The 26,830-nt window shown below is 41.1% G+C and overlaps 1 protein-coding gene across 1 annotated transcript; it reads left to right on the top strand.

The window, feature by feature from the left end:
- Positions 1 to 18,498: 18,498 nt before the first annotated feature.
- LOC144645726 (uncharacterized) lies at positions 18,499 to 22,799 on the top strand. Its single transcript, XM_078505275.1, has 2 exons — positions 18,499 to 19,473; positions 21,688 to 22,799. Exons 1-2 carry the CDS (start codon positions 18,513 to 18,515, stop codon positions 22,386 to 22,388), a joined length of 1,662 nt encoding a protein of 553 aa, XP_078361401.1. The 5' UTR covers positions 18,499 to 18,512; the 3' UTR covers positions 22,389 to 22,799.
- The last annotated feature ends 4,031 nt before the right edge of the window (positions 22,800 to 26,830 follow it).

The raw sequence follows: 26,830 nt of genomic DNA, 5'->3' as shown, positions 1-26,830 counted from the left end.
CATTTGATGCAGTCAATTTCGAAGATTTCAAAAGAGGCACAGAAAGAGGTAAAGTGTGTTGCAAACAACATGGAAAAATACATTACATTTTCACTGGGGGGTTTAAGGTTTATTGACACTTTGAACTTTTTACTTGGAAAGCTTGAAAAACTTGTAGAAGATACGCCGAAGGATGCATTAAATATGACGAAAAAGGTTTTCTTTGAAAAAAGTGAACTGTTGTTAGACAACGGAAAATATCCAAGCGAATACGTTGAAGTGTGGGAGGAATTTAATTATAACAACTTGAGTGAAAGTTTTTTTAAAGGTGGGGACGAAACTAAAGAAAAATGGCAAATTGTCAATAACATCCACATAACAGATGAAGGATACAAAGAAGCAAAAACCATTTTTATAGAAAAATTTGGCTTGTTAACACAAAAGGGGATTTATCCCTATGAATACATGGACTCATGGGAAAGATTTAAAGAAACAACTTTGCCGAAAAAAGAAAAGTTCTACAGTAAACTTACAGGCGAGCACATAACAGACAAAGAGTATGCACACGCGCAAAAAGTGTGGGAAACCTTTGGCTGCCAAAATCTTGGAGACTACCACGATTTGTATGTCAAAACGGACGTTACCCTGTTAGCGGACGTTTTTGAAAACTTTCGAAAATTATGCCTTGAGAAGTACAATCTGGATCCCGCAAATTATTACACGTCGCCAGGTCTTTCTTGGGATGCGCTTTTGAAAAAGACAGGTGTGGAGCTTGAGTTACTCACAGACTACGAAATGCACCTCTTCGTCGAAAGGGGAATAAGAGGCGGGATTTCGTCGGTAAGCAAGAGATATGCAAAGGCGAACAACCCATATGTTAAGGGATTTGATCCGAGTCAACCAAAAAAATACATAATGTATCTCGATGCGAATAACCTTTACGGGTGGGCAATGAGCAAGCCGCTTCCGAAAAGTGGTTTTAGATGGAAAAAGGTTATGCCAACAGAAAAAGAAATAATGACAAAAAAAGAGCATGCAAAAACTGGATGGATTATGGAGGTGGAGTTAGAATATCCGAAAGAGCTGCATGACGCTCACGACAGTTACCCATTAGCGCCAGAGAAAAAGAAAATAGACAAAGAAATGTATTCGCCTTACCAAAAGAAATTAATGAATGATCTTGAATTAAACCCCCCAAACACTGAAAAGCTTGTTTTAACGCTTGAAGACAAAACCAATTACGTCGTGCATTACCGAAACTTGCAGTTTTATTTAAAACAGGGAATGAAACTCAAAAAAGTGCACAGGGTTTTAGAGTTTGAACAGGAATGCTGGATGGAGCCCTACATCCGGATGAACACAGAATTCCGAAAAAAAGCAAAAAACAACTTTGAAAAGACCTTTTACAAGCTAATGAACAACTCGGTTTTTGGAAAAACAATGGAAAACCTGAGAAACCGTGTAGACATAAGAATAGTGAGAAGCGACGAGACAAATAAAATAAGAAAATTGGTCGCAAGTCCATTGTATTCAAGGCACGTGATGTTTTCAAACGATCTTGTCGGAATAGACATGCAAAAAAGTAAGCTGTTTCTCAATAAACCGGTCTACACAGGCATGACTATCCTTGACGTAAGCAAGCTATGCATGTATGACTTCTTTTACAACCATCTGAAAAAGGAGTACGGGGAGCGTTGCGAGCTTTTGTATACAGACACAGACAGCCTTTTGCTTGTGATAGAAACAGAAGACGTTTACGCGGACATGGCAAAAAACATCGGCGAGTACGACACAAGCGACTACCCCGAAGAGCATTCACTTTATTCGAAAGAAAACAAAAAGGTGTTGGGGAAAATGAAAGACGAATGCGCAGGAAAACTGATTTCAGAGTGTGTTTGTTTGAGGCCGAAAATGTATTCAATAATGACAGAAGGTGAAAGCGAAAATGAAATCGAAAAAATAAAGAAAAACTTTCCTGAGGCAAAAATAAAAGAGTGCACTTGCGAAGGGGAAAAAATGCAGGTAATAATGGCAAACGACGAAGAATTGGTCAAAAAAATAAAAGAGAAACATCCGAAAGCAAGTGAGTCAAAATGTTGTAACACGCTGAAAGTGGACGAAAAAAATATAAAAAAGGCAAAGGGGGTGAAAGAGTGCGTGACGAAAAATGAGATAAATCATAAAGACTTCAAAGATGCACTTTTTCAAAACAAGGAAAGCTTTCACGAAATGCACATGCTAAGAAGCTATGCCCACGAGATGCATTCAATAGTGGTAAACAAAAAATCGCTGTCGCCATTTGACACAAAGAGATGGATAAATGAAGATGGGATAAACACTTTGGCATATGGGCACTATCGGATGGGTGCGGAGCACGAGAGCGAAGCTCTTGCAGAGAAGGGGCAAAAAAAGAGCCCACCGCCCCATAAAAGGGGGTGAAAAAACTAACTAGCCGCCAAGCAAAGGTCTCTCTAGAGTGCTTTAATAAATAAAAAGCCACTCAGGAGTGCCCAAGGGGCACCGGCACGCACCCGTGTGAGAAAAGAAACCAGTGACAGCGACGACGCAAAACACGAGGAGACAGAACATTTTTTTTGCTGTACCGAGAAGGGGCAAGTGTTTAAATGACTCGCTGAACAATAAAAGAAGTAGCAACGCCGGCTGCAACGCCAGAAATTCCCATAAAAAAGGTTCGTATTTTTGTTGCAGGGGGCTGGGGCCCCGACAGAACGTTTATAGCTTTTCTGAGCCCAAGGGGCTCAATCACTAAGTGCTTGGTGGTAACTGTGTATTTGGAGGAATAATAAGCAATTCTTCACGCACAAAGCCGCGCTTTGGACCATCGTGCAAGTAATAAAGAACTGGCTGATTAGGTTTAGTAACAGACCTTTCAATGCTGTAGACTTTTAATGACCAAATCGGATCTGTTGCCCTTTTTACGCCGCCTTCCAGCTCGCCAGGTTGGAAGAGATAGCGCACATTAACGAGAGAGGGGAGTTTTTTTTCTTTCAAGCCAACAGGCCTTGTATATTTTGAGGACGGTTTGGACGAAACAGCCTTTTCTTTGATTGCAGTAGCAGGTTTTTTTCCAGTAAGACTGGTAACTTCGTTGTTCAGAGCGGTAACAACTTCGGGAAGCCTTTTTACCCACGCTGTCGACCGCTGGCCAGATGGCAGGTTCATCTCGACACCGTACTGATAACCAAACAGGCGCCCTGCCAGTGTTTGATTAAAACGTTCAACAATAGCTTGATCTCTGTGAATGTTAACACGCCCGCGTCTAATATAGGTTTTGTGATTTTCCATTTCTTTAGTAACAGCTCCCATGAATTCGCGACCAGGGTCAACTTGCAGCATCTGTGGCCATTTTAGTGCACTTCGCCTGTAAATTGTCTGAAAACCTTTTGCAACCTCAGTTGAATCTTTGGAGGACAAAGGCTCGGCCTCTTTGAAACGGCTGGCAACGTCAACAACAGTCAGCGCGTATTTGTAAACTTTTCGCCCTCGCGGCAGTTTGTCGTGTGGCAGAAAAAGAAGGTCCGCCTGGTGGACCGCGTTAGGGGTAGAAACATCGAATTTTGGGCGAGGAACGTATCGTGGTGCCGGAAGGTAGATCTGCCAAAGGGCCTGCTTAACTAGCCACTTTTTTGCGGCATCTTCGGAAACCTTGGCCACCTCGGCTAATTTTTTTATCGCAGCAATTCCCTTCCAGTAGCCCTGGGGGCTATAGTAGACTTTCGAGATTTAAAAGTTTTCTCCGCAAAAATCTTTGCATCCATGCGTATACAAGAAAAAAAAGAAACGTTTAAAGAAACCGAAAGGCAGCGTACCCAAGAGCAAGCGCGCCTGCGCCAACGAACATCAGTTCACCTTGTTTCTGCTGCTCGCTTGGCTGATAAAAATCAGAGAACTTGGGTTCTTTCGGAGGAATCATTTGTTTGTCAGGATGTGCCTGGTTGTAGAGTTTGAAAGCGTAGTCTGTGTTCGTAAAGTTCTGTTTCCCTTGCTGTTTGATCTCATTGTTGGTTTCGATCCAGTCGAGAAGCTTCGTGCGGTCGCGAGAGTACTTCGCGTAAGCTGCCTGGTAAGCCTCGAGAGCTTTGTCGTGTCTTTCTTTTTCTTTCAAAGCGGCGTCATCTCCGCCACCCAAAGCTCGAGCAAGATAGTTGCCGCCAATGAAAGCAGCAGCGTTCAAGATAGCTCCGCCAGCCATAATCGCTACGCTTGCCATTGTGTGTTTTTGTTCTTATATTATGATATTTTTTTTTAATTGGTGGGGAGAATTTTCTGGTCCTCGAGATACTGTTTAAGTGCAACGCTGCCAGCCATGACGGCTGTGAACTTTACATAGTTCATAAAACTGCTGCTTGGGTCGGATGTGAAGTTTTCTTTTACAACTTTTTTGGCAGCCCAGCCGATTCCGGCGGCGAGACCTGTAATGGTGGCGGCATCCATGAGCGTTTTCACGAGCTTGTTGTCGGACATGACAGTTCAGTATAAAATAATAAAAAAGTATTCAATTGAAAATTTTTTTTCATGCAGCGCCGGCTGCAACTTTTTTTGTGCTTTCGATACCTGCGTTGTACCCTTCATTATAGACTCGTTGGCGCTCGCGCGCTTCTTCTTGTTGGTTGTCCTCTTCATATTCCTCAACTCCACTTGATGTTTCAATAAAATCATCTCTTAAAGAGCCTATAACAAAACATAATACACTAATAGAAATCGACGTAGCACCGATTTTAAAAAATAAAGATGAAAATTCATCAAAAGTTCGCGGTAGCTTCATCGTTATAATAAAGAAAAAAAAAGCTTTAATTGTTAAAGTTAGCCAGTAACACAAAAATTACTTGCATAAAAACTTTAGATGGTCAAACACATCATGGCACATGGAAATAAAGATTTTTTCCATTTCAGCACACACCAAACTTTTTGCTTCTTCAATCTTCTCTTTTCTTTTTTCTTCATTTTCTATTTTTTCATACTCTTTTTCAAGTTGGCTAACTTTACCAATTAAATCCTCATACTGCCTGTTTAAACTTTGCACAGATTTTTCAGCAATAGCATTTAAAATTTTTAATCCTTCTGGTTTCAGCCTGTTCAAAAAGGCTTTTATCCATTCCATAGCAGCTGTTACTCGTACCTCATCTTCTTCAAAGCATTTTTCAAAGCATTTGGCACAATGACTCAACAAAACAAAGCTTCCAAAATCCATTGGGTCAGGCATAGTGTATGTCCTCGTGTCGGTCATCGTGTTTTGTATACTTTAAAAAATCAAATGTTTAAATGAAAATTATTTAATAATTTTTTTAATCCATCGGACGGATTCCTCTTTTTGAGCCATTTTGGTTTGTTGGTTGCGGAATTCTAGAGCCCGTTTGGCGCGTGTCTGAAGAACGCGTTGCAACCCTTCCAATACTTTCTGCTGTAACTGGTGTGTCATCAGTTATAAGAGTTGGCGGAGCTTTAATTGTTGGACTTCTTTTTTCCTTTATAAAGGCTTTTATGTCTTCGCGTTTCACATAAGTTGTAACGATTGCAACGCCGATACCAAGCAAAGATATCCATTGATTTGTGGTGAGACCGCTTGATTGCGGCTGAGCCTCGGGCGGAGCTGGTTCCGTTACGGCCGGTGGTGTTACATTTCGCTTTGCAGCAGCAGATTTCTTTTCCTTTTCTTTTGCAATTATTGCAGCAGCCTCGACAGCAGCTTTTTTCTGTGCTTCACGAGCCTGTTTTGTTTTTTCAGCTGCAAGCTTGCCAGCAGCAACTCGCTTTGGATTTTTGGCAGGCTTTGTTGCTGGAGTTGTTGAAGTAACTTGTTTCTGTTCTTCTTGAGCGATCGGAGTTTGTTCGAGCTCGGCCATTTATAATAAAAAAAAATAATATTTAAATAGAAAATTGCTCAGCAAGATTTTTTGCTAAGCAATTGCTAAGCATTGTTCAGTAATTACTTAGCATTTTTTTAGCATTGCTCAGAAAAATCTTCAGTAGTGTTTGTGTCCGCATCTTTGGAAGCACCTTTGGTTTCGCACAGCGAAGTGTGCGACTTTGTAGCCTTCGTTTAAATCAATGTGCTTTGTTGTGATGAGCGCAGCATTTGCAACGGCAAGAAATCGGCCGCATTTCAAAGCCAGACCGCCTGCCAAAGTGGACAGCTCTTTACTGATAATGTAGTCGTTTTTGAGTTCCTTCTGATAATCATTGGCGTCCTTGATATTTACGGCCATACCAACGACTTTAGTAACAAGAAAAATAAAGCTGTCAATCAAGCTGTCGGTTGTTTTGGATCCAACGTATGCCTCATATCTCTTTAAGTACTTTTCAACTTCTTTATCTGTCAAGCGCTTCACCTGCTCGTGTGTCAGTTGCACACCGATTGCTTCTTTGGCTTTTCCTGTTGAAACAAGGATTGCAAGCTGTTCACGCAAAGCAGGAATGTCAGGGCCTTGAATGAGTGCCATTGCGCTTTCTGTACTTTCTGGTTCAGCTCCTAGCAGTTCCATTACGGAAGCTAATTCTTGTTCACATGCAGCGCCCTTGACGCTCTCGGGAGGAGAAGTTGCGAACGGGTCAGCCATTTATTACTCTAAAAAATATGTTCAATAAGAAAATTTTGTGCCGTAAGGGTGGCGATGAGAAATGACAAGATGCGAAAACTTATTTTTTTTTAGCTTTAAAATGATTTCTTTGTAATCCTCATTGGCAAGTTCGCCAGCGTAATCCTCAAAGATTGCCTTCGTGGTCTTGGCAGAGGGGGTGTAAAAGAAAACGATTGCCGCAACATTTTCGCGGAATGAGGATGTTATGCTTGTCAATTTTTGAGTTAACACCCATATGCTCAAGCCTGCGTGGCGAGCAGAGAAAGCAAGATTCACCAACTCCCCTGTTCTTCCTTTTACATCTTTCGAAGCAGCACAGTCGTCGAGGATGATAAGCGTGTTCGTACCCTCAAAAAGAAATCTTGAAAGCCTTAACCAAGATTCCACCTCGTGCTGCTCGCAAATGAAAACAAAAAATCGAATATCTTCCTCAGCAAAGCGATAATAAGTCTTGTTGTGCTCGAAAGTCGGGCAGATGAGCACGATGTAGTCAAACTTGCCTCGGAAAGGGCCACAAAGCTGATTGACTACGTATCTTGTTTTTCCTGAGTTCGTTGGTCCCACAATGAGGGCGTTGAAGGGTATATTGGCAGGATCCATCTTCGTTCGTATATGTACCTAAGGTACACTTTTTCAAAGAAAAAATTATAAAAGCACAGATTCTAACTGCCTGCCAAGTATATTCATTTGGGCGTCGCTGATTACGTAAATGTGGCAGTTCAAATTACCTGAGCCGCTTGCTTTCCTCTCTAGCTCAAGCTGGACACCGTCCTTTGTGTTCACAAGGCGCGTGCCGCTTCCGTGCATCGAGTGGTCAGCCATGGAACGCAGATCAATAAGAAGGCCAAACTTGTCTTCTGTGTAAAACTTTTGCAGAGTCATGTGCTGCGTTTTATTTTTTTCTTTCATGTAGAATCTTTTAACTTCTCCCCAAATGTCCATTCCTTCGATGCCGTTGTTGTACAGCATGTTTGGCGAGCCGTTGACAGTGATGCTTACTTTTGTAAGGTCCGGGTTAATGTACTTTTCCGAGCTCCTTGCACCTTTGTTATATTGCTCAATAAATAGGAGCAAGATACCTTTCATGGACCTCCTCTGCGGGTTGACCCTTAGATTCAGACGTGTGTCGGAGCCTTTTGCAAAAGTCGTCACTTTATCACGCTGGATGTGGTCGTAAGCGAACTCTTTGCCGCCCGAATAAGCGCTGAACGCTTCATCTGCAATTTCCTCGCTTCTTATCATCTCGTACTCCAGCTGGATGTTTGTCAACTTGTATTTTAGTTTTGTTGTATCTGAGCCTCTGACCACATGTTCGGCTGCCGCGAGCTTCAGTTCGAACACAAGATCGTTGTATAGTGCCTGAGGATAAAATGCCCCATGGTCAGTTAAAATCTGGTGATCCAGGCGGATGCGGTATTTATTTCCATATATCTCATTCAGCTTTTTTTCTGCGTCCACACCTGAAGTTTTCTTATCGCCAGCATTTGAGCGAATTTTGTTGAGGTCCTCGCTCTGAATGCCCTCTGGCACCCTGTCGTCGCGCTCCTCCTGCGAAAGGAAAAAGTCCTCAAATATTTTGTAGATGTCATAGCCAACCGTGTCCTGCACGACGGTGCCTTCGTACTTTACAACAAACTTGTCGACCAGAGCTCGGCTGACGTTGTCAACCAGAAAGTTGTTGGCATGGCCTCCGCTCAAGTCGATGTTGAAGCGCAGCGCCAGCGAGCCGGGCACAATGACCTCGTTTTCGTTCAGCTTTGGCACTGAAACATACAACGTTTCCTCTGGATTGGCTTCAGTGCGGTCAAAAGTGATTCGTTTTACAGCGCGCTCGGCTTTCAGTGCGCCGAGTATTTTCTCTGTGCGTCCCGGTCGAAGGTTTTCTTGAACAGCAGCCATCTCTCGATTGGTTTTATTGTTAAATTGAAAAGTTTAATTTGAAAATATATATATATAAATTAAGCGATGGCAACAGGTGGTGGTGATTTTGGATTCGAGGACCCTGATTTGGACCAAGATCTTGACCACAACAGTGATAACGATGATGAAGAGGAAGAAGAGGTCGACACAACCCGACCATTTCAGCCCGGGGAGGCATCCACACCCTACCATGGGGGTGAACAACATGAAATGCAAACGATGCAGCACGAACAGAGCGGGCTGCCAGACACATCCTACGAAGAAACACCTTTTTTGGGAAGCTTTATTCATCAAGATGACAAACCGGCAATGATTGACAGAGCTAAAGATTTTATCAAAAGAAAATTCCCCAAAGTGAACTTCGCAAAATTAGACCCAATAGGTTTTAGCAAAAAGAGTGGCAATGAAACTACAATTGTATCCTTTGGATCAAAAGGTGGCGAGACCGAAATTTTCAAAAAAGACGGAACTGGCCTTCTCAAAAAATTCACAGACAAGTTTAAAGCCCCCCTTGGGCCAGAAGCGGAATCTCTGATTTCTCAAAACAATGAAGAAATAAGAGAAATGAGACCAAGATTAAGAGAAGCTGAAAGTCAAATACAACAGGGAGAAACAATTGCCATGCAGAAAGAAAAAGCCACCCAAGAAGTAGAAGATTTCAGAATAAAAATCGAGCGAATAGATGCCAAGATGGAACAACTTGGGTCAAATGTTGAAAATGAATCAGAATTGCGCAGACTTAAGCAACTGAAAAAAAATCTTGAAAAGGATTTTGAAAACAAAAAAAAAGAAGTTGCTGCTCTTGAAAAACAAGCTAAGCAGATTGCAAAAGAACAAAAACAGGTAGACCAACTCAGGGCAAGCATCGCTGCCAAAGAAACTGAAAAAAACACTTGGGAAGAAAGGCTTAACGAAACAAAAACTTTTGATGAACTTCATCAGAAAGAAAATGACCTCAAGCGCCAAAACGAGGAAGACAAAAAAATTATTGAAGATGATAATGCCTCGCCATCTGAAAAACAAGCAGCGGAAGACAGAGTCGCAGAAAGAACCGAAGAGCTGGGGCGTTTGCAAACGCAGATTGCAGAAAGAGAAAGAGCGCTTCCACTTCGTGAGAGGATCAAAGAGATCTTCAAAAAACATGGCGTGACATTAACAGCAATACTTCTTGCTGCTGGTGTCACGATTGGTTCTGTTATTGGAGCCATTACAAACTCTTTGAAGGCCACCGGCAAAGCGTTGGGGAAAGGCCTAAGTGATATTGGCTCAAAGGTAGCATCAGCTCTGCCTGGTCTCATTGGCTCGATTGCGAAATTTCTTTTCAAAACCGCTGGTCAAGTAATTGGATTTCTTGCAGAGCACACCTGGCTGCTTATCCTTGCTGTGGTTGCTTTTCTTGTTGAAAAATACATCAAAAAGAGACGTTAACGCATAAGGGTGTAGAGCAAAGCTGCTGCTCCAACCGCGCCAACAGCGACAGTTGCTTTGTTTATTTCGTGTGAATCATTGGCTACGGCCTTCGTAGCTTTAGCGCTTTGCGCGTTGCTAGCTGGTGTTTCAGCAGCGCTTGCGGCGGGTGCCTGATTTTTTTTTGCTGTGGCGCTCTTGTGTATTGGATTTGAAGGGTGGCTGTTTGGTGGGTTGATTTTTGATTTTCCTCCGGCCATCAGTTTAAGAGCTGCTTTTTTTGTAGCTTTATTAACCTCATCATTCACTCCTAATTTCATCCCAACAACAGCCTGCTTAAGCTGGTTATTGTAACCAACAACGCTTTCTGTGTTTATCACCATACGAGCGGGCATCAGCCAGGCACCTGGGCAGACTGCAAGGTTAAGCCGAACCTTAGCTTCGTCGATGGCTAGTTGGTATCTTTGGACCGACTTTGCCAGATCAGGTTGCCTTATAGCGTCTTCAACCAACACGAGGAACTCACTTTGCGCTTCCTTTGCACGGCCGCCTGTTCCAAGTATGCTACTTCGAACGTTCACCTGCGAACCGAGAATACAGTAGACAAAAGCCTCTATCGACTGGTTTACTCTCGACAAACCTGCCTGAGTAAGCCCTTCAGTGCCGTTAGGACAAAACCAGTCTGCCTGTGCATATGCAGCGTCGTCTGGCTCGATGTATTGAATCAAGTTACCTTTGCTTGCAGTTCCACCTTCATCCGAAAATTTATCGTAATCGGGGTATTTTGCTCCAGTTTTGTTTGGTCCAATGTTAGTAATCCAGATATAAACGTTACCAAGTCCGTGGTTTGCGCCTGTTGTGAAACGGAAATCGCTTGACGGGTCGACACCGAACTCAGCGCATATTCTTTTGTAAGAAGCCACGTCGTACTTGTTGTCGAACTGGCTAAAAGTGGGATCGCCTGGCAAGGCGCTTACGCTCTGAATTCCCCCCATCTGAAACAATATTCGCCTTATCGTGAAATAAACGTGAAAAAGATAAAAATTACGCACAATCGGTGGCAAGCTAAGAGCTGAGTGCTCTTCATCGAAAATATCTCGACTTATACCGCAGCCTGTTGTCGCGCACCATACCGCAAAGTTAAGTTGCTGTGGCCAATAGCCCATATTTTGGCTAGCAAGCCACCTTTTTGACTCTTTTCCTGATGTATGCTTCAGTTTTGTTTTTTGAAAAATCTCTCTTAATTTCGTTGTGAAATATTGGTCTGGTGTGACGTAGATGTTGATTTTGCTGTTAAATATTTTTTTCAAACTCGGTGCGGCTTCGTGAAATCCAACCGCGGGAATTGGCAAAGATGAGCCTTTTGCGCCGCTTGGTGACAGCTGTTGTGGAAAACCGCCTGAAATTTGATTCACCCCCAGTGCTTTTTTCATCTCTGGGCTCCAATATTTGCTGTCAGAGCCAAAAACATTTATCAAATGGCCTTGCCCTGCCTTGTAATAAATGTCTGCCGTTGCTGTGTGGTTGTACGCGAACTCAACCTGTGCAACAAATTTTGTTCGGTCAGCGTTTGGATATTTTGCAAGAAAAGGTTTCCATGCATTGTCTTTTGCCGCTTTAGAAATTGTAGTTGCTTCTGGGGTTTTCATCCACTTCATAAAACCTCTTGTTTTTGCATCCATGGTCCTCTTTTATATTAAACATTTTTTATTTTTATTTAATATAAAAATGGTTGTGCTGACTGTTACCACAAAAGAAAATCCGAACACTGTTTATTTTGACCAGCCTATTCCAAAACCAAGCTATATCCGGCTTTTAAGTTGTTCTCTTTACAACAGCTGGAATAGTTTGGAAAAGGATGGAATAGTTTTTTATAAACAAGTGAACAAGGAAGAGAAGGCGCGTTATATACGGCAAGGAAACTTCTCACTCGATGACATTGGGAGTATTTTTGAAAAAGGATTTCCAGAGAAAAACATGTTTTCTGTAACAAAAGGCATTGCAGGTCGTTCATTGATAATAAAAGCAAAAGAGCCCAATTTAAAAGCTTTTGGACTGAATGAAAGTCTTATTAAGTTCTTTAATTTGCCTGGGTTTGAGAATTACGCAAGTATTGAAAAGGAATTTTTTGAAACAATTGAGGTAAATAATGTTTCAAATCCTAAAAATTACTTCATCAACTGTGACCTTATCGACAAGCAACAAAGCTTGCTAAATGGTAAGCCATCAAGCCTTTTAGCGTTTTTTGACATACGTGGAAAACCGTATGAAAAAGTTTATTACCAAAATACACATTTTAACGTCTTGCGCGACGTTTCTGCTGAAGAAAAGGTATCATCTCTGACTCTTTCGATTAGAGATGAGAATGGAAAGCCATTCGATTTTAACGGCACAAATCTTACATATGAGTTGGAATTGAATTAAATTAAATACAAAAATAACTTTTATGTATACGAGACCATGTCATCTGCTAATGTGCTCCCGAGTGCCCCTGCTTATGGTGATCGCGAAGAAAACAGCGTAAAACAAACACTGTATCCCGCTTTGCCAAATCAACCAGAAAACTTTAGGTTAACAAAAATCAATCAAATTTGTTCAGAATTTGACAAAGAAGTTGCAAAATACCGAGCTGTTTTGAAAAAGTATAAAAAGGTGAAGTCTTTTTTTCATTATTCCGCAATTTCAATGGGTGGTTTGTCCAGTGTTCTCTCTGCTTCCAGCCTTGGAACAGCGGTAACAGTCGTTGGTTTGCCGGTAAGCGTTCCTCTCGCAGCATGTGCTGCAATTACAGGCGTTTTGTCAGCCGCTTTCACTGGAGCGAGCAAAAAACTTGAACCAAAAATTTTGAAAAATAATGAAATTACTTCGCTTGCTGTTGCCAAACGTGAAACTGTCAATAGACTTGTTTCTGCCGCTCTCATTGACAATAAAGTTGATGACAAAGAGTTTCAAATTATTTTGGATGAATATTCTCGTTACATGGCCCTCAAAGAGACTGTTCGCATGCACCTTACAAAAAATTTAAGCCAAAAAAACTCATCCCCACAGCCTGACATTGAGAAACTGAGACAGGAAATTCGACAAGAAGAATTAGATAGGTTAAAAAAAAGAATATCAGCAGAGTCGAAATCAGATTTGAGAAAATAAACACTGGATTTAATCTGAGTGTTCAGAAAAATAAAATTAACGCATGACACAAATCGTGACATTGTGTTACACACAGCGTGACATTGTGTGACACAGAGCGTGACAGTCACGCGTGACGTTGCGTGACAGGTCAAACGAAAGGGCAAAACCCTGGTCGGGGGGTGCTCGTTGGCTGTTTCTTGCCTAGCCCCGGCTAGGACTTTTTCCCCGCCGCTGACAAGGCGGCTGTCCCACATTTTTACCTCTGCCGAGGTTTGAAATCCCGAGGAATTTCTGAGCACCCCCACGTTATCAGTAGGGCCGAGGCGGGTTCACCCAGGGGTATCTCCCACTGAAAGGAGTCCCCCTATACCCCGTAATTCACCATCCGCACAAGCCATTATAACAGGATTCAAGTGGTTGGCCATCCACTACCTCCCTTGACTTCACCAGAATTTGTGAACTAACAAAAAATTACGGCCGCGTTAACTTATATATAGTTCACTTTGTCACGTTTTTCACTTGTGGTACCCTTTCACCTATTTTGAGCAAGTACGCATGCGCTTTTGGGCATCAGGATGATGTCATCATTAATTAGACACTTGGTAAAGTTTGGTAAATAGGCTAAAATGTTGGTGCTTTTCCAAGCGATTTGCTTTTTTTAACTGAACTTTCTACTCCCGTTTGGCAAAATGAGGTCAGACAGATAACATATCAAGTCGTGGAAGCAATGCTTGAAGCAGAAAAAAAATAAACAGGCCCGATTGAGTCCGATGTTTCGGGAAAGTTCTTTCGATCGATCGATAAACTTCTGTGATCAAATCCTGTTATTTCTCGATTTCTTCTCTTCGCTTCACTTCGGCAGCTTCTGTGGGGGCACAAAAAATTACAGCGCGTTAACTGAGCGTATTTTTTTTGTAATATCTGTTCTGTTTCGTTTTTTATCGGCCCAAACACTAAATCCTGATTAGGCCGCCATGTTTCTTTCTGCTCGTCCAAGGGCCTGAGAACTAGAAATATGGTTTCCAGACTCTCTCTGAAAATGTCACGCAACTCACCGGAGCGTGCAAGTTTTGTTTAGCTTGTTAAAACGTTTGCGACAACACTGCTGTCTAATTTTTTTAATTTTTCAATCAGCTCGTCTGTTAAAAAGATTGTTATTTGTTTTTCATTTTCTTTTTTTTTTTTTTTTTTTGTATGTTGTAAACGCTTTTCCATGAGATCTTTTCAAGTTTTTCTTTACATTCAAGTTAATTTCTCCAGTTCTCCCTCTTCCCATCTTCGTTTACTCAATAAGAGCATTTGTTCAATTGAAAAATAATTCTGGCGCGCCTGTTCTTTGGGGCTTGGCGGGGGCCACTTGTTTTAGGACAGTCCTCAACAAGTGTTAAAAGGGTGCCTTTTTGCCTAGATACATGTGCATGGGTTGAAAGGCTGTCATCTAACCCCGACACACTTGCAATATGAGGGTTTTGGACGCAAATCCAAAAAAACAGTGAGGGGCGAGAATGGCGAAGCCGGCAGGCGAGCCAGGCGAAGCCCCGAACACATTTTTTTGGATTTGCGCCAAAACCCTCATATTGCAAGTGTGTGATACCTTTATCCAACTTGTGAAAAATTCCATTCAAGTTCCTATTAATACTGTACATTCCCAATGTTTTGCTCAGGTCTTCAGAAGCGTCTTACTAACCAAATCTAAAATAATTCCAAAACATGCTGTACAAACATTCTACTCTTTGTGACAAACGACTTGACGACCAATTGTTCGAAATGAAAATCGACACAGTTCTTCCTAAATAAAAAAAAAGTTTTACGGCGGAGTCAGGCTCAAAAAATATACCGCAAGATCACACCCCCATTCATAGTCAGAAACCAGCAAACCATCTAGTTTGCTAAAAAAAACACTGCGTGACATCAATGACGTTACCTTTTTCATTTACAAAAATAACTTTAACTTGTCAAAGTAAGTGCAATTTCACAATGGTGAATATATCGGCCCAGTTCTCGGCCGGGTCCAGTTCTCGGCCACTTTGTGTTTAACGCGTTTTTTCACACTCCAGTTGAATCAAAAAGAAAAGGTATTTCCTTCAAACGATAGACTGATTCATGTGCTTTAAGTATCTTGAGTTTGATCGTTCAATTCGATATAGAAAGCTCACACGTCGAGTTTACGCGGAGGTAGTTGTTTGTTTACGGCTCCAAATTCATGGATGTAGTTAAATTCGTATTTTATCCAAAAGCCCCCACCATACGAGCTAATTTTTGGCATGTGAAACGTAGAATAATTCAGCTTTCTGCTTTAGTTAACTTTTCGTTGAACCGTTGTATTTTTTGGTCTTAATTTACTTCGAAATTTTTTCTTGCGACGTTTGCGTATTTGCCAGTTCTCGGCCACCCTGCTCGCTATCACAGCTTAGCGCTTGGTTTTTAATATAATTTCATCTGCTGCTGCCAGAATGAAAGAAATAAATGTTTTAAAAATAAAGTTCAATCTTATCTCTAAGTTTTGAGCTGACTCTTGTCTTGTCTATTATTTCTACAACACCTAAATATTTCAAGACCTTTTCACTGCAAAATAAACCATCTAAATGCACGGGTCACACAATGCGGTTTTGCCAGAACCTGCACATAGGCAACTAGGCGCGTTAAAATCCTTCTTTTCTAAAGTAAAACAAAGCATCATAAAAATAATTTGGGATCGATATAGTATAAATAGGTTTACAGAGTGATTTTATGACTGTGAAAATTAATTGAGCATTTTTTTACAGATAATTACGCACAAGCTTTTTAGTGGCTGAGAACTGGGCCAAGGTGGCCGAGAACTGGGCCCACAAATGGAGCTTTTATTTTTATTATTGCTCGGGCAAATTAATTTTTGACCGGTCGATAGCTTTACACCAAAAAGCTGAATAATGTAGCTAGCTCTGGGAGAAATTTCAAGTTCCTGCGGTTCTTCTGAGGTAAGAAATACAAGTTTACGTCAAAAGTGGCCGAGAACTGGGCCAAGGTGGCCGAGAACTGGGCCCACAAATGGAGCTTTTATTTTTATTATTGCTCGGGCAAATTAATTTTTGACCGGTCGATAGCTTTACACCAAAAAGCTGAATAATGTAGCTAGCTCTGCGAGAAATTTCAAGTTCCTGCGGTTCTTCTGAGGTAAGAAATACAAGTTTACGTCAAAAGTGGCCGAGAACTGGGCCCCATACTGTACTTTGCACCGTAAGCTTTTTTCTCTGTCCTTCCGCCGAAGCAAAAAAACACAACCTGATTACACATTAACCCAAAAGTCGACCAAGTGTGCCTGCAACGATTTCCTGTCAAAACTAAAATGAAAACCATTGCGGTATGCGTCACCCGTAGCGGTTTTGTAGCAACCCCGAGCTATCCCCGTCTTTTTGGCCGCGCCAGGAGACTACGCTCTAGGACGACCAAAGGGTAAACCTTAAATCGGCCACGCCCGATTAATAATAACAACAGCATTCTTAATACTAAGTCACAAAATGTGAAAAACAAATTCAACAAAATTTGTACGTTTTTTGTAGGAGCATTTCTTGTAAATTAAAACCGGAATCATTTCAACAAATAATTGACTGGCAAGTATATTAAAAAAAAATTAAAACAACAAAAAGTAAAAGTAAAAAACATTGCCGAGACCCGGGAATATTCAGAACTCATGCGAGTTCTCTGGATTTGAACCAGGGACCTTCAGATCTTCAGTCTGACGCTCTCCCAACTGAGCTATCTCGGCCAACTTCTCTGATCACTGAAAAAATAACAAGAGCATTCATAATAAAAGTAACAAAAGATTGAAAAGCTAGCTTTGGTGTCAAAGAATTACGGGTACACGGAGAAATTTTGTTACAAATTTGTGACGAACAAGAACACCATTCCCTCACAGTCCTCACAAGAAATTCTTCAAAGTCAAGTAAAGACGAAGCAGTTCCCAGTTATTTCCCGATTTTTTTGTAAAAAGTTCAAACATTGGCCAACTGCATTTTTTGTGTTTGAGGGGATGGGTTTGGTGGTAAGGCAATATCGTCACATATTGTATCAATAAAAATATAAATTTATTATACAAGATAGTTCCACTTAGGTTATCAAACTGAAAGACCAGATTAGGTACTTTTAGTTTTAGCAGAATTACTTACTGTTAGACCGGAAATAGTTAATTGCGCACGTTTTCACATTGGAGAGTGTTTGTAAGCCCGGCAAGTTGGATGCTAGGGTTTTAACATAAGTACAGGGCCGGAATCGATGGCCCACGCTATCAAAGATTACTATTATCCAAGATTAACAGTGGCAGATCTAGACCTTCAGATAAGTGGGGGCCCGATCATCTACACCCTGGAATAAGGAGGGGCCCGCTCTCGAAAATAATTTTTTTCAGCCCTACGAGCCTCTATTTGGCCTTAAAATAAGGTGCACTTTGCGTGCTTTTGCTCATTGTGTAATAGTTTGTTCTCACTGGTGACGATGCGTCACAAACAGTTTCTAATCGAGTTGTAAATATCGTTCCACTAAAAAGATTATCCGATTTTACAGCAGCCTTCCATCGGTTGAGTTTTTTCTTTAATCTTGAGCCAATGGCAAGTGACACTGGTCAAAACTGCGATAACATGAAAAATGCCCTTTTAGTTCCCCGCCCAAGCGAGTTAATTTAAACTCCTAGTTCCCAGTTTCAAGACTGGATATCCTCTCTTGCCGGTGTAGATTCTAAAAAAGCCCTTGTGAGTTTTATTTCATGCGCGTGTTATCTCTTTAATTAGGTATGCCACTAGTCCAGTTCCTGAACTTTCTCTTTCGCGCGCTCTTTATAGGGGTTGAAACCAGGCGCGCGAAGAGAGAGTCCAGGATAACTTGCATGCGCATGCAAGTTATTCTGGACTCTCTCTTCGCGCGCCTGGGTTCAACCCCTTTATAGGGCGCGCGGAAGAGAGGGTTCAGGAACTGGACTAGTATGCCACACGTGGAAAAGTAAAGTCTGTGTTATTGATTTCTACTCCTCTTGGATGGAAATGTTAGGGTTAACGTTTAATTTGCCGGCACATGTTCCTATTAATTTATAATGCTTGGTGAAGAGAGGCACTAAGAAAACAAAGCAATTACCCCGGCTTAGATAGACTTTTGAGCAGTCTTTTGCTTTTTCCTGAATTTTTTAATAGCTCCTGACAGAAGCCCGAAGTATGCGCTGCAAGCGTGGTGTATTGGGGGTGGGGGCGGGGCGGGGAAGGGGGAAGGGGGTACTTCGCGAAAACCATAACAGAAAAATGTGCCTGTAATCAAAACAAGTGGGGAGAAAAAAAAAATTCCAGGGAAAAATGCGTATGACCTTAATTCAGAGTCAATATCAATATAACAGTGTTTTAAAGTTTCTTCCGCTTTTTACTTAGTTTTTCAGGCCTGACAGTCAGGGAGTCAGTAGCCACAGGGTCAGCTGACCAGGTCTGTGCTCTGCCGAAACCCGTGTTACAACGTTAAAACATGGCGCGAAGTTCCGTCGTTTTTCCAGAACATATAATGGTGGCGTCAACAGCCATTTGGAAAGTAAGAAGCAAGTATCACACTCCAATATGCGGGAACAGTTGCAATCTAACACACCACGAGTTAGTATTAGCGCTGTTTATGGATGGTCGTTGTGCTAATGCGAGAATTCCACGGTCGGGGGACTTGCCGTTTGCACTGAAGCAACGTATAGAATCCGCCAAATTATCTGGTTGGGATCAAAACAGTGACATCCCAGATCCCTTAGAAGAGTTGAGGTGCCCGCTGCTATTCCTAGCTTGTGCTTTTGGGAAGACTGGTATCGTGAAAGCCCTTCTTCAGAATAACTTCGATCCGCGCGTTGTGAACCAACATGGCGAGACTGCTTTGCACCACACAGCGCAGCATTTGTGGTCACATTACGCAAAGCCAGGCAGAGCAGGTGCAAAAGGGACAACGGCAAAAGCGTCAGAATCTTTTGAAAAGATAGTAAAACAGCTAACTGACTGCGATCCCAAGATCTTAGCTATGAAGGATGACAGTGGTCGGACAGCTCTCCACGTGTTGGCTGTAAACATCCTTAAAACGGTAACCCGGGGCCCGAGCTTTTATATAAACTTTTCAAGAGCCGCTCACTTTCATCAGTTGTGTTTGAAGAGTATAATTGGGAGATTACTGAAACTTCTTGATGCTTCCATATTTACCAGACGTGAAGTTCTAGAGATCATTTCAACTGCTGAGAGCACCTATGGTGATTCTGTTCTCCACATCTTAGCTCGGGACAGCGCATACGGTTTTGAAGTACTAAAATTTCTCCAAGACTGGCTGTTCGCTGGACAATTGCCTGAAGAAAAGAACAGCGAAAACAAAACGGCGCTTGAGCTCGCTCGGGAGACTGATCCACAAGGTGCTAAGATAAAACTGTCTCCTTGGAATTCACTGGAGCATCAAGCACAACAAGGTGAGAAAATAATTTGGACCATCTGGTATCCGCCTCTGCAAAAGTTATTACTAAAAACTGAGTTTGTATGAAAATTATGAGGGCATTCCTGTATTGCTAGAGGCATAATAGCCAATGGTGGGGACGGAAAGAGGGTTTTTTTCCTACTTTCCAAACTCCCAGTTCTCACCCCTTTCTTGGTGGTTCTGACCTCTGTGTGTAATTTTTATTAGGCCATCCCAATAAAATGTTTTGTTTCCCATCTCTTGTGATGGTGGGTCGGTCGGTCAGGCAAAAAAAAATGAACACTTTAAGGGGTGTGGGTTCATTTAGGGAGCAAGGAGATGCAGAACCGAAAGATTTTGTTTCAGTCGATCTCACTGAGAATGTTGGAACAATCGTTAATGCCCTTGGCACGAAACAGCCTTTGAAAGTTAGTATCGATGTTAATTGAAGACAAGGACATCACATCATATTAAAGTACTTTGCGTCTTTGACTAGCAAATCTGGATTTTTTTTACATTTCGAAAAAAAAATGGGTCGGTCGGGCGATGGGAAACGAAACATTTTGTTGGGATGGCCTTACGCGGGCAGAAGCTCTGAGTCAAGAATGGTGTTGGGGTGGTCCTGATAAGGATGGGCTCGATTCCAAATATTTAATATCCTACCTGACCCTGTCCAGCACCCCATGCAATATCTGTTTACTTATCGTCTGGTAAAATTATATTCCGACCAGCAAACTGAAGGTCGCCTGGGGTGAAATTATTGCTGCCAAACTTGCAAAAGCACACAGCGCTCTCTGCATTTATAAGAGGGCCCAAGTAAAAGCTGTTTGCAGCTTCTTGAAGCAAAATATTAATAATGTGATGTTGGATTACTTTCCACAGTTTATCCTGGTTCCTGCAAGCTTGCAAATCCCACTCCTGCCCTCTCCTTCCATCTAGGCTTTTGTACATTATGCTTTTGTTTCCCCACTAAAATGCTCCACCTTAATGCTCCATTTTTCCCACTAAAATGCTCGGTCTCCCCCCCCCCAAAAGTAACTAAAATGCTCAGATAATGCTCATTATACAAACGGTTTTTTAAATTAATTTCAAAGTATTTAACGTGGTGTTAACTGTTAACACTTACAAAAACGTACAAGTGTTAGAAGTAACAACAACAACATATAAAAGTTCATAAATACAGCCAAAAAATCATAATCCTCGAAATCATCTACGAGGCTAAGTACAGAAGTAGTTGACTATCTCCAGAAAGCTATTTGTAGTTGAATTTTGAGTTTTAGTCTTCAATTTTCTCTAAAAAAAAATAATTTCTTTTTTATTTTCTCGGGAAAAAATCAATTTTCCGGGAAAATGCCACTAAAATGCTCGAATAATGCTCAATGCTTTTGCCCCACTAAAATGCTCGAAAAAATGCTAGCATAATGTACAAAAGCCTACTTCCATCTCCCATAGAGTTCCTGCCCCCTTTTACTTCCAGGATTTACCATCTCAGTCTTCCCACCCCCGATGATTAACATGCTAGACTGAATAGAGCGCTCTGGGTTTGAGCCCCTGGTGTTGTCATTACCTCGTGTTCTTGGGCAAGACACTTTATTCTCGCAGTGCTACACTCCAGCTAGTCTCCTTTGCAACCATTATTTGGGTCATCACCCAACACTTCTTCCTACTCACGGCTGCTTAAACCTGTCCTACATTCCTTTCTTATTGTTTTGACCCCAGTAGCTTTGACACCTATTAGCAAAAAGTGACAGTTGCTATTTGCCAAAGAGCTGTTACATTACTTCAAATTTTGAGCTTATATTCCTTTTGTACTTAGGTCCCGGGGTTGGGGTGGGGGAGGGGGTGCAACTACCATATGAAAGAGATGTCGAGTCTCATAAGAAAAATTGAATTAACCCCCTAATCTGGGCGTGGCTCAAGCTTTTTTGGGACCACTTTTCATGCCTGATTGGTCAAGACACCCAGCACAGTATGTCTGGCATTTTGTCCCAAACACCCTAAGTGAGACCAAAATCCTTAATTTGCACCCCTAAGTGAGATGACGAGCACTGCCAACCTTTTCATATGGAAATCACCTTGGTAACCAGGGTAGCCCTTTAACTCACAGTGATGAGTTAATGATAACAAGAAAAATTAAAAATCATAAGCTGGAGAATACTAGTACTGTTACTATGTTGTTCAAGGATTTCACCTGCGACTAATATATAAAACAATGTCTTCTTCATACCAGGGATTCCTTTAACTCAGAGCATCCAGTCTGAGAAAGCATTGATCAGTAACAGTGGTGTTGTTGATATTATGGAACCTGCACAGACAAGCCACTCCAGTAATCTTGAAGGAAGCCTTGACTTTGGCACAGGGAACCCATTCCCCCAGTGTACGTTCCCAGTAATTGAAAATGAAGGTGACCTGCCATATATCACCCAAGTCTTTTCATTGTGTGGCAACGAGAGTTCAGCAAGTGGCAGGGGAGTTGATTCCAGTAGTAAGCTAGAGAGCTTGACCATGCCAAGTAATGTTGAAATTGTGGAGTCTTGTGGAAGTGCAGGCCCAGGCTCGAATAACATGAATACTGACAACTCATTTGGTTTGAATGCACTTGCGCTAGTGAGGCAAAATGCGGTGGGCCTGGCCCTGACTCAGTACTCCGACAAATTGAGCGAACTTGAAGAGAGCCTGCCAAAGTTAGATCAAATAATAAGAGAAGCAGAAGCAGTTTTATGTCAAAAGATAGCAAGAGTGAACATACTGAAGAAGGAACTTGATTTGGAGAAAAGGGGTGCACTTGCAAAAATGAAATCCATCGAGGAGCTAAATTGGAAAAAAGAGCTGTTGCGTGAAGAGACAAAAAGACTAAAGAGAAAAGTGGATTTTTGTCAGGAAAAGCAAAATCAACTTGTGATCCTTTGTAAAAAGGGGCGATTGTCATAAAAAGTGTTAGAGGAAGTGCAGTTAGTAGAAGAAACTTTTCAGCAGGTTATAGTTATTATGACCCAATGTTTGAAATGGGCACAGTTATTTTTCTATTTTCAACTGTATAGTGATCACTTTCATGTTATTTGAACTCAAGACAACTCAGTAGGAAAATAATTGTCATGTTTACTTCAATTTTACTTGTTTCTTGACTTTGACTTGGATTTGTTGTTGGATCATTATATATTCTTACATTGAGTTCACTCCTTGTACACAATACAATTAGGTTTTGTTAAAGTTATGTTGAGAAAGATTCTATGGACACCGTGAAATTTGGTGACAGTTTTCTCATTTTATATAGTTTAAATTAAAAAATAATAAGTGTTGAGCGAACTGTGTTATTCTTGAATATTTAATATGTAACTCTTCTAGTTCCAGTATCAACAAACAAACTCTCTTTCCTGGTCTCCATACCTCTCTTATAAACACTGGTTGGGTGAAGTTGAACAATCTTTATGTTTAAAATAAACTTTGGATCAGAACATTCCTGCTCCCAGAGTTGCCTGAGGTGGCATTCCCAAGATGTTAGCAAGCAGAATAAAAGAGCTTTTTGCAAGGTTGTACCTTTTTGGCAAAAGAAAATGTGCGAAGGCTACAGCCACTAGGGAAAGGGTGGGAACTTAGGGCATAAAAAGTACAGGAAGCAAGGAGTCCGGACCACCTTGATTCCTCCCCCCCCCCCCCCCTCACAAACACTCTGTGTTTTGTGAACAATTTTGTTGGTGTTTCCATTTCCATTTGTGACTATACTAAACATGTCTCAGCCTAGTGTGAATGCAATATTACAAGTGTAGTGGTTGGACATGCGACATGTGCCTGCAGGTACCACATTTATTAGGCGGTGACGCCTATATGCTGTGGCCCGTGGACGGGCAATGTTACGATTACTCCAACCGAGTAGCACTGGGAACTAGGCACTTTGTTTGTTTACTCAGTTTCGGTACGCAATCTTTGATTGTAATGAGTACTGAATCAACTTTAAGAGCATCGATCGGCAAAACGCGTTTGATTTCTAACGTACAGTTTAACAGAGTTTTGGGTTCAGGGGAGAATGATGCACTGGATAATTGTGAGCTCGCTTAAAGAACTTTTCTATCGTTATACGTGTTTTCGAAGTCGGCATACGTGATGGCAGACTAACTTGACTGATGTTGAATTTGACGAGTGAAGGCCGGTTAGTGTCATAACTTCTGAAACCTTTCCAAAAGGGAGACCGATGGCAGCAGTATCTTGATTAGATTGCAAAGGTGAGCTATCTGAAATCTTTGTTTGCTTTGACGTGCATTGTTGTCGATAATATTTAAGTCTAAGTTAATTTTCTTTTCTTTTCCCTTCGCGACTCGCCATCTTCATTTTACTCTTTTGATAATATTTATTCGGGTATTTATCTCAAGCCATTAAAAACAAAACAGTGACGGTATCCGTATTCCTATTTGTACGAGAAGCCAGAATTAAGAAAGAACTTCTACCCTATTGCTGATTTAGCTGATCTAAAATGTTTTGTTTGATAAGTTGCATAAATGCATGGAAGTGATTCTAGTAAGCGGTGTTGACTTCATTACATTTCAGACCATTTCAATACGGAAATGTCACACAATCTTCAGTATCGACTAGGTGAGGAAATCAATCCTGGGCCTTTCTGTTGCTAAATGACGAAGTTCATAATGATTTAATGTATTTATCTTATCATACTGTAGGTATGTAATGTATTGGAGGTTCGTTTTGTAGTCAAGGCAAATAAAAATTAAAATGAATAAGAAAAATGCAATTTCTGGGATCATTGTAAAGCGTCATCGCCTGTGCATGCATGTATGCGTGCCGGTTATTCGAATAAACGCCGTGGCGTTTATTAAATTTTTTGTGATTCGAGTGCGGCGTTTATTTAAAATTAAATTCATTTCTTGCAAATAATGGCATCGTAACTGAACATTTGAACTTTAAAAAACAGGTACATGTTGTAGTGCTTGTAACAAAAGTAACATTCAATATCTTAAAACATTGTTACAATCAAGGAAAATTTTTATTTAAGGCTTGCTCAGGGGCTTGCTGAAAGTTGATAATTACTGGATTTGCTTATTGAGTTTATCATTTGAATAAACGGCGCATCAAGATGCGGCGTTTATTAATATTTTTGCTCTAAAATGCGGCGTTTATTCGAGGGCGGCGTTTAATCGAATAAATACGGTAATATCACTCTTGCCATGTTGTGTTGCGGGCTCAGTCTCTTGAAGTGTCGCTACGCTACACAACACCCATTTGCTGGAGACTTAGCCAACCATACTGTCCACAGGTTATTTCCCATTTACATTTTGCTTCAGTCTCAAACTGAGGCTTCTTACAAAACCTTTCACATTTTTTTAAGTACAGGGGTTTTGCACCCCCCGGGGGGTACTCCCATATATGGGCTATATAGGTATGTGCCGCGGGATAGGGTATGGTTTTTGAGGTCCTCGGTCCTTAAGGTGGCTCAACTGGATTTTTTAGGGGTAACACCGCTCAAGTTTGAGAATTAACTACGTCGCCATTAACAACGCTATCGAAAAACGATAACCACAGTTGTATTAGATAAAGATGAAATTTTTTTATGACCAGTGTTATATTGACATCGGAGTTGCCATAGCGACGAAATGACGTCATTACGTTTTTTACTTTCGCTCCTATTCCCCGGCACCAGGAGATTTTTTTCGGAAATCGCTCAAAGGAGCTTGTACCACACATAGCTGCCTCGATGTTGGTAAAGTTTAAACAAATTCTATGAGAGCGTTTTCGAAATATTTGGGGATGAAGTTTTGGGGGCTGTAAATACAGTCAAAAACATACTGACGAGAAAATAAGGTAATATCTTAAGAAAACGACGCGCCTGTGGATTGCAGTTTTATCTTATAGTAGTTCGATTCCATTTAAAATCGTGTGTAAAACAGTGGTGGAGATTGCTTTGGTCGATTGCGAGAAAAAAGAATTTGATGAGCGTGCGTTCCGATGCTCTTGTTGCCATTTTTGTTTATAATTTGGTCTATGCCTACAAAAGTGATAATAAATTAAAAAGCGCTCGATGAATTTTTTTAAACTTTGACAAACTCGAGGTTTGTTATCAATTGATATAGTTTGCAAGTTTCAAGCTCATTGAATACATTTAAGGCCATAAAATGGGGCTTCCAATGTACTGATTTTTTCTCCCAGATTTCGTGTTTACAAGCTAGTGTCCTCATTATTCACGGGTATTGTTTTGAAGTTTCATTTCCACGTGCACGACTTTAGCAAAAAATTCATTTGCATTAACTAGGTCACTCGACTACTTTCCGAACAAATTTCCGAAACATGCTTCTATTGCTTAAAAATAAAATATAACAGCATTTGTCGGGCTATTAAGCTGTAGGGACATCTTTGTCCAGACAACGAAAGCTATAATTCTGCAGATGTTGTCATTGCTATTCTCATCCCAAGGCAGATTAGCATGCTTCGGAAAAATTTTCAGAAAGCAATCGAGCGTCCTGTTTAATGCAAATGCTTTTTTTGCTGGAGTCGTGCACGTAGATATGAAACTTGAAAACAATGCCTGTGAATAATGAGGACACTCGCTTGTAAACACAAAATCTGCGAGAACAAATCAGTACATTGGAGGCCCAATTTTATTACCTTAAATGTTTTCAATGAGCTTGAAACTTGCAAGCTATATCAATTGATGACAAACCTCGAGTTTGTCAAAGTTTAAAAAAAATTCATCGAGCGCTTTTTAATCTATTATCACTTTTGTAGGCATAGACCAAATTATAAACAAAAATGGCAACAAGAGCATCGGAACGCACGCTCATCAAATTCTTTTTTCTCGCAATCGACCAAAGCAATCTCCACCACTGTTTTACACACGATTTTAAATGGAATTGAACTACTATGAGATGAAACTGCAATCCACAGGCGCGTCGTTTTCTTAAGATATTACCCCATTTTCTCGTCAGTATGTTTTTGACTGTATTTATAGCCCCCAAAACTTCATCCCCAAATATTTCGAAAACGCTCTCATAGAATTTGTTTAAACTTTGCCAACATCGAGGCAGCTATGTGTAGTACAAGCTCCTTTGAGCGATTTCCGAAAAAATCTCCTGGTGCCGGGGAATAGGAGCGAAAGTAAAAAACGTAATGACGTCATTTCGTCGCTATGGCAACTCCGATGTCAATATAACACTGGTCATAAAAAAATTTCATCTTTATCTAATACAACTGTGGTTATCGTTTTTCGATAGCGTTGTTAATGGCGACGTAGTTAATTCTCAAACTTGAGCGGTGTTACCCCTAAAAAATCCAGTTGAGCCACCTTAAATAGGGTATCATTTTTGCTCCTTTTGGCATTGTGTTCCCTGTGTGATCCTTAAATAGGGTACAAAAATTTTTATCAGCTACAC

This window comes from Oculina patagonica, chromosome 3, assembly GCF_052425735.1.
Source record: "Oculina patagonica isolate OP01 chromosome 3, crgOcupat, whole genome shotgun sequence".
NCBI lineage: Eukaryota > Metazoa > Cnidaria > Anthozoa > Scleractinia > Oculinidae > Oculina > Oculina patagonica.
Note: the sequence above shows the minus strand (reverse complement) of the source record. Positions and strands in the feature narration are given on the sequence as shown.

Excerpts from the sequence above, each read along its gene's own strand:
- LOC144645726 (XM_078505275.1), top strand. The coding sequence starts at position 18,513 with ATGGCGCGAAGTTCCGTCGTTTTTCCAGAACATATAATGGTGGCGTCA. Across the intron at positions 19,474-21,687 it reads GGAGCATCAAGCACAACAAG|GGATTCCTTTAACTCAGAGC; the intron begins GTGAGAAAATAA and ends TCTTCATACCAG.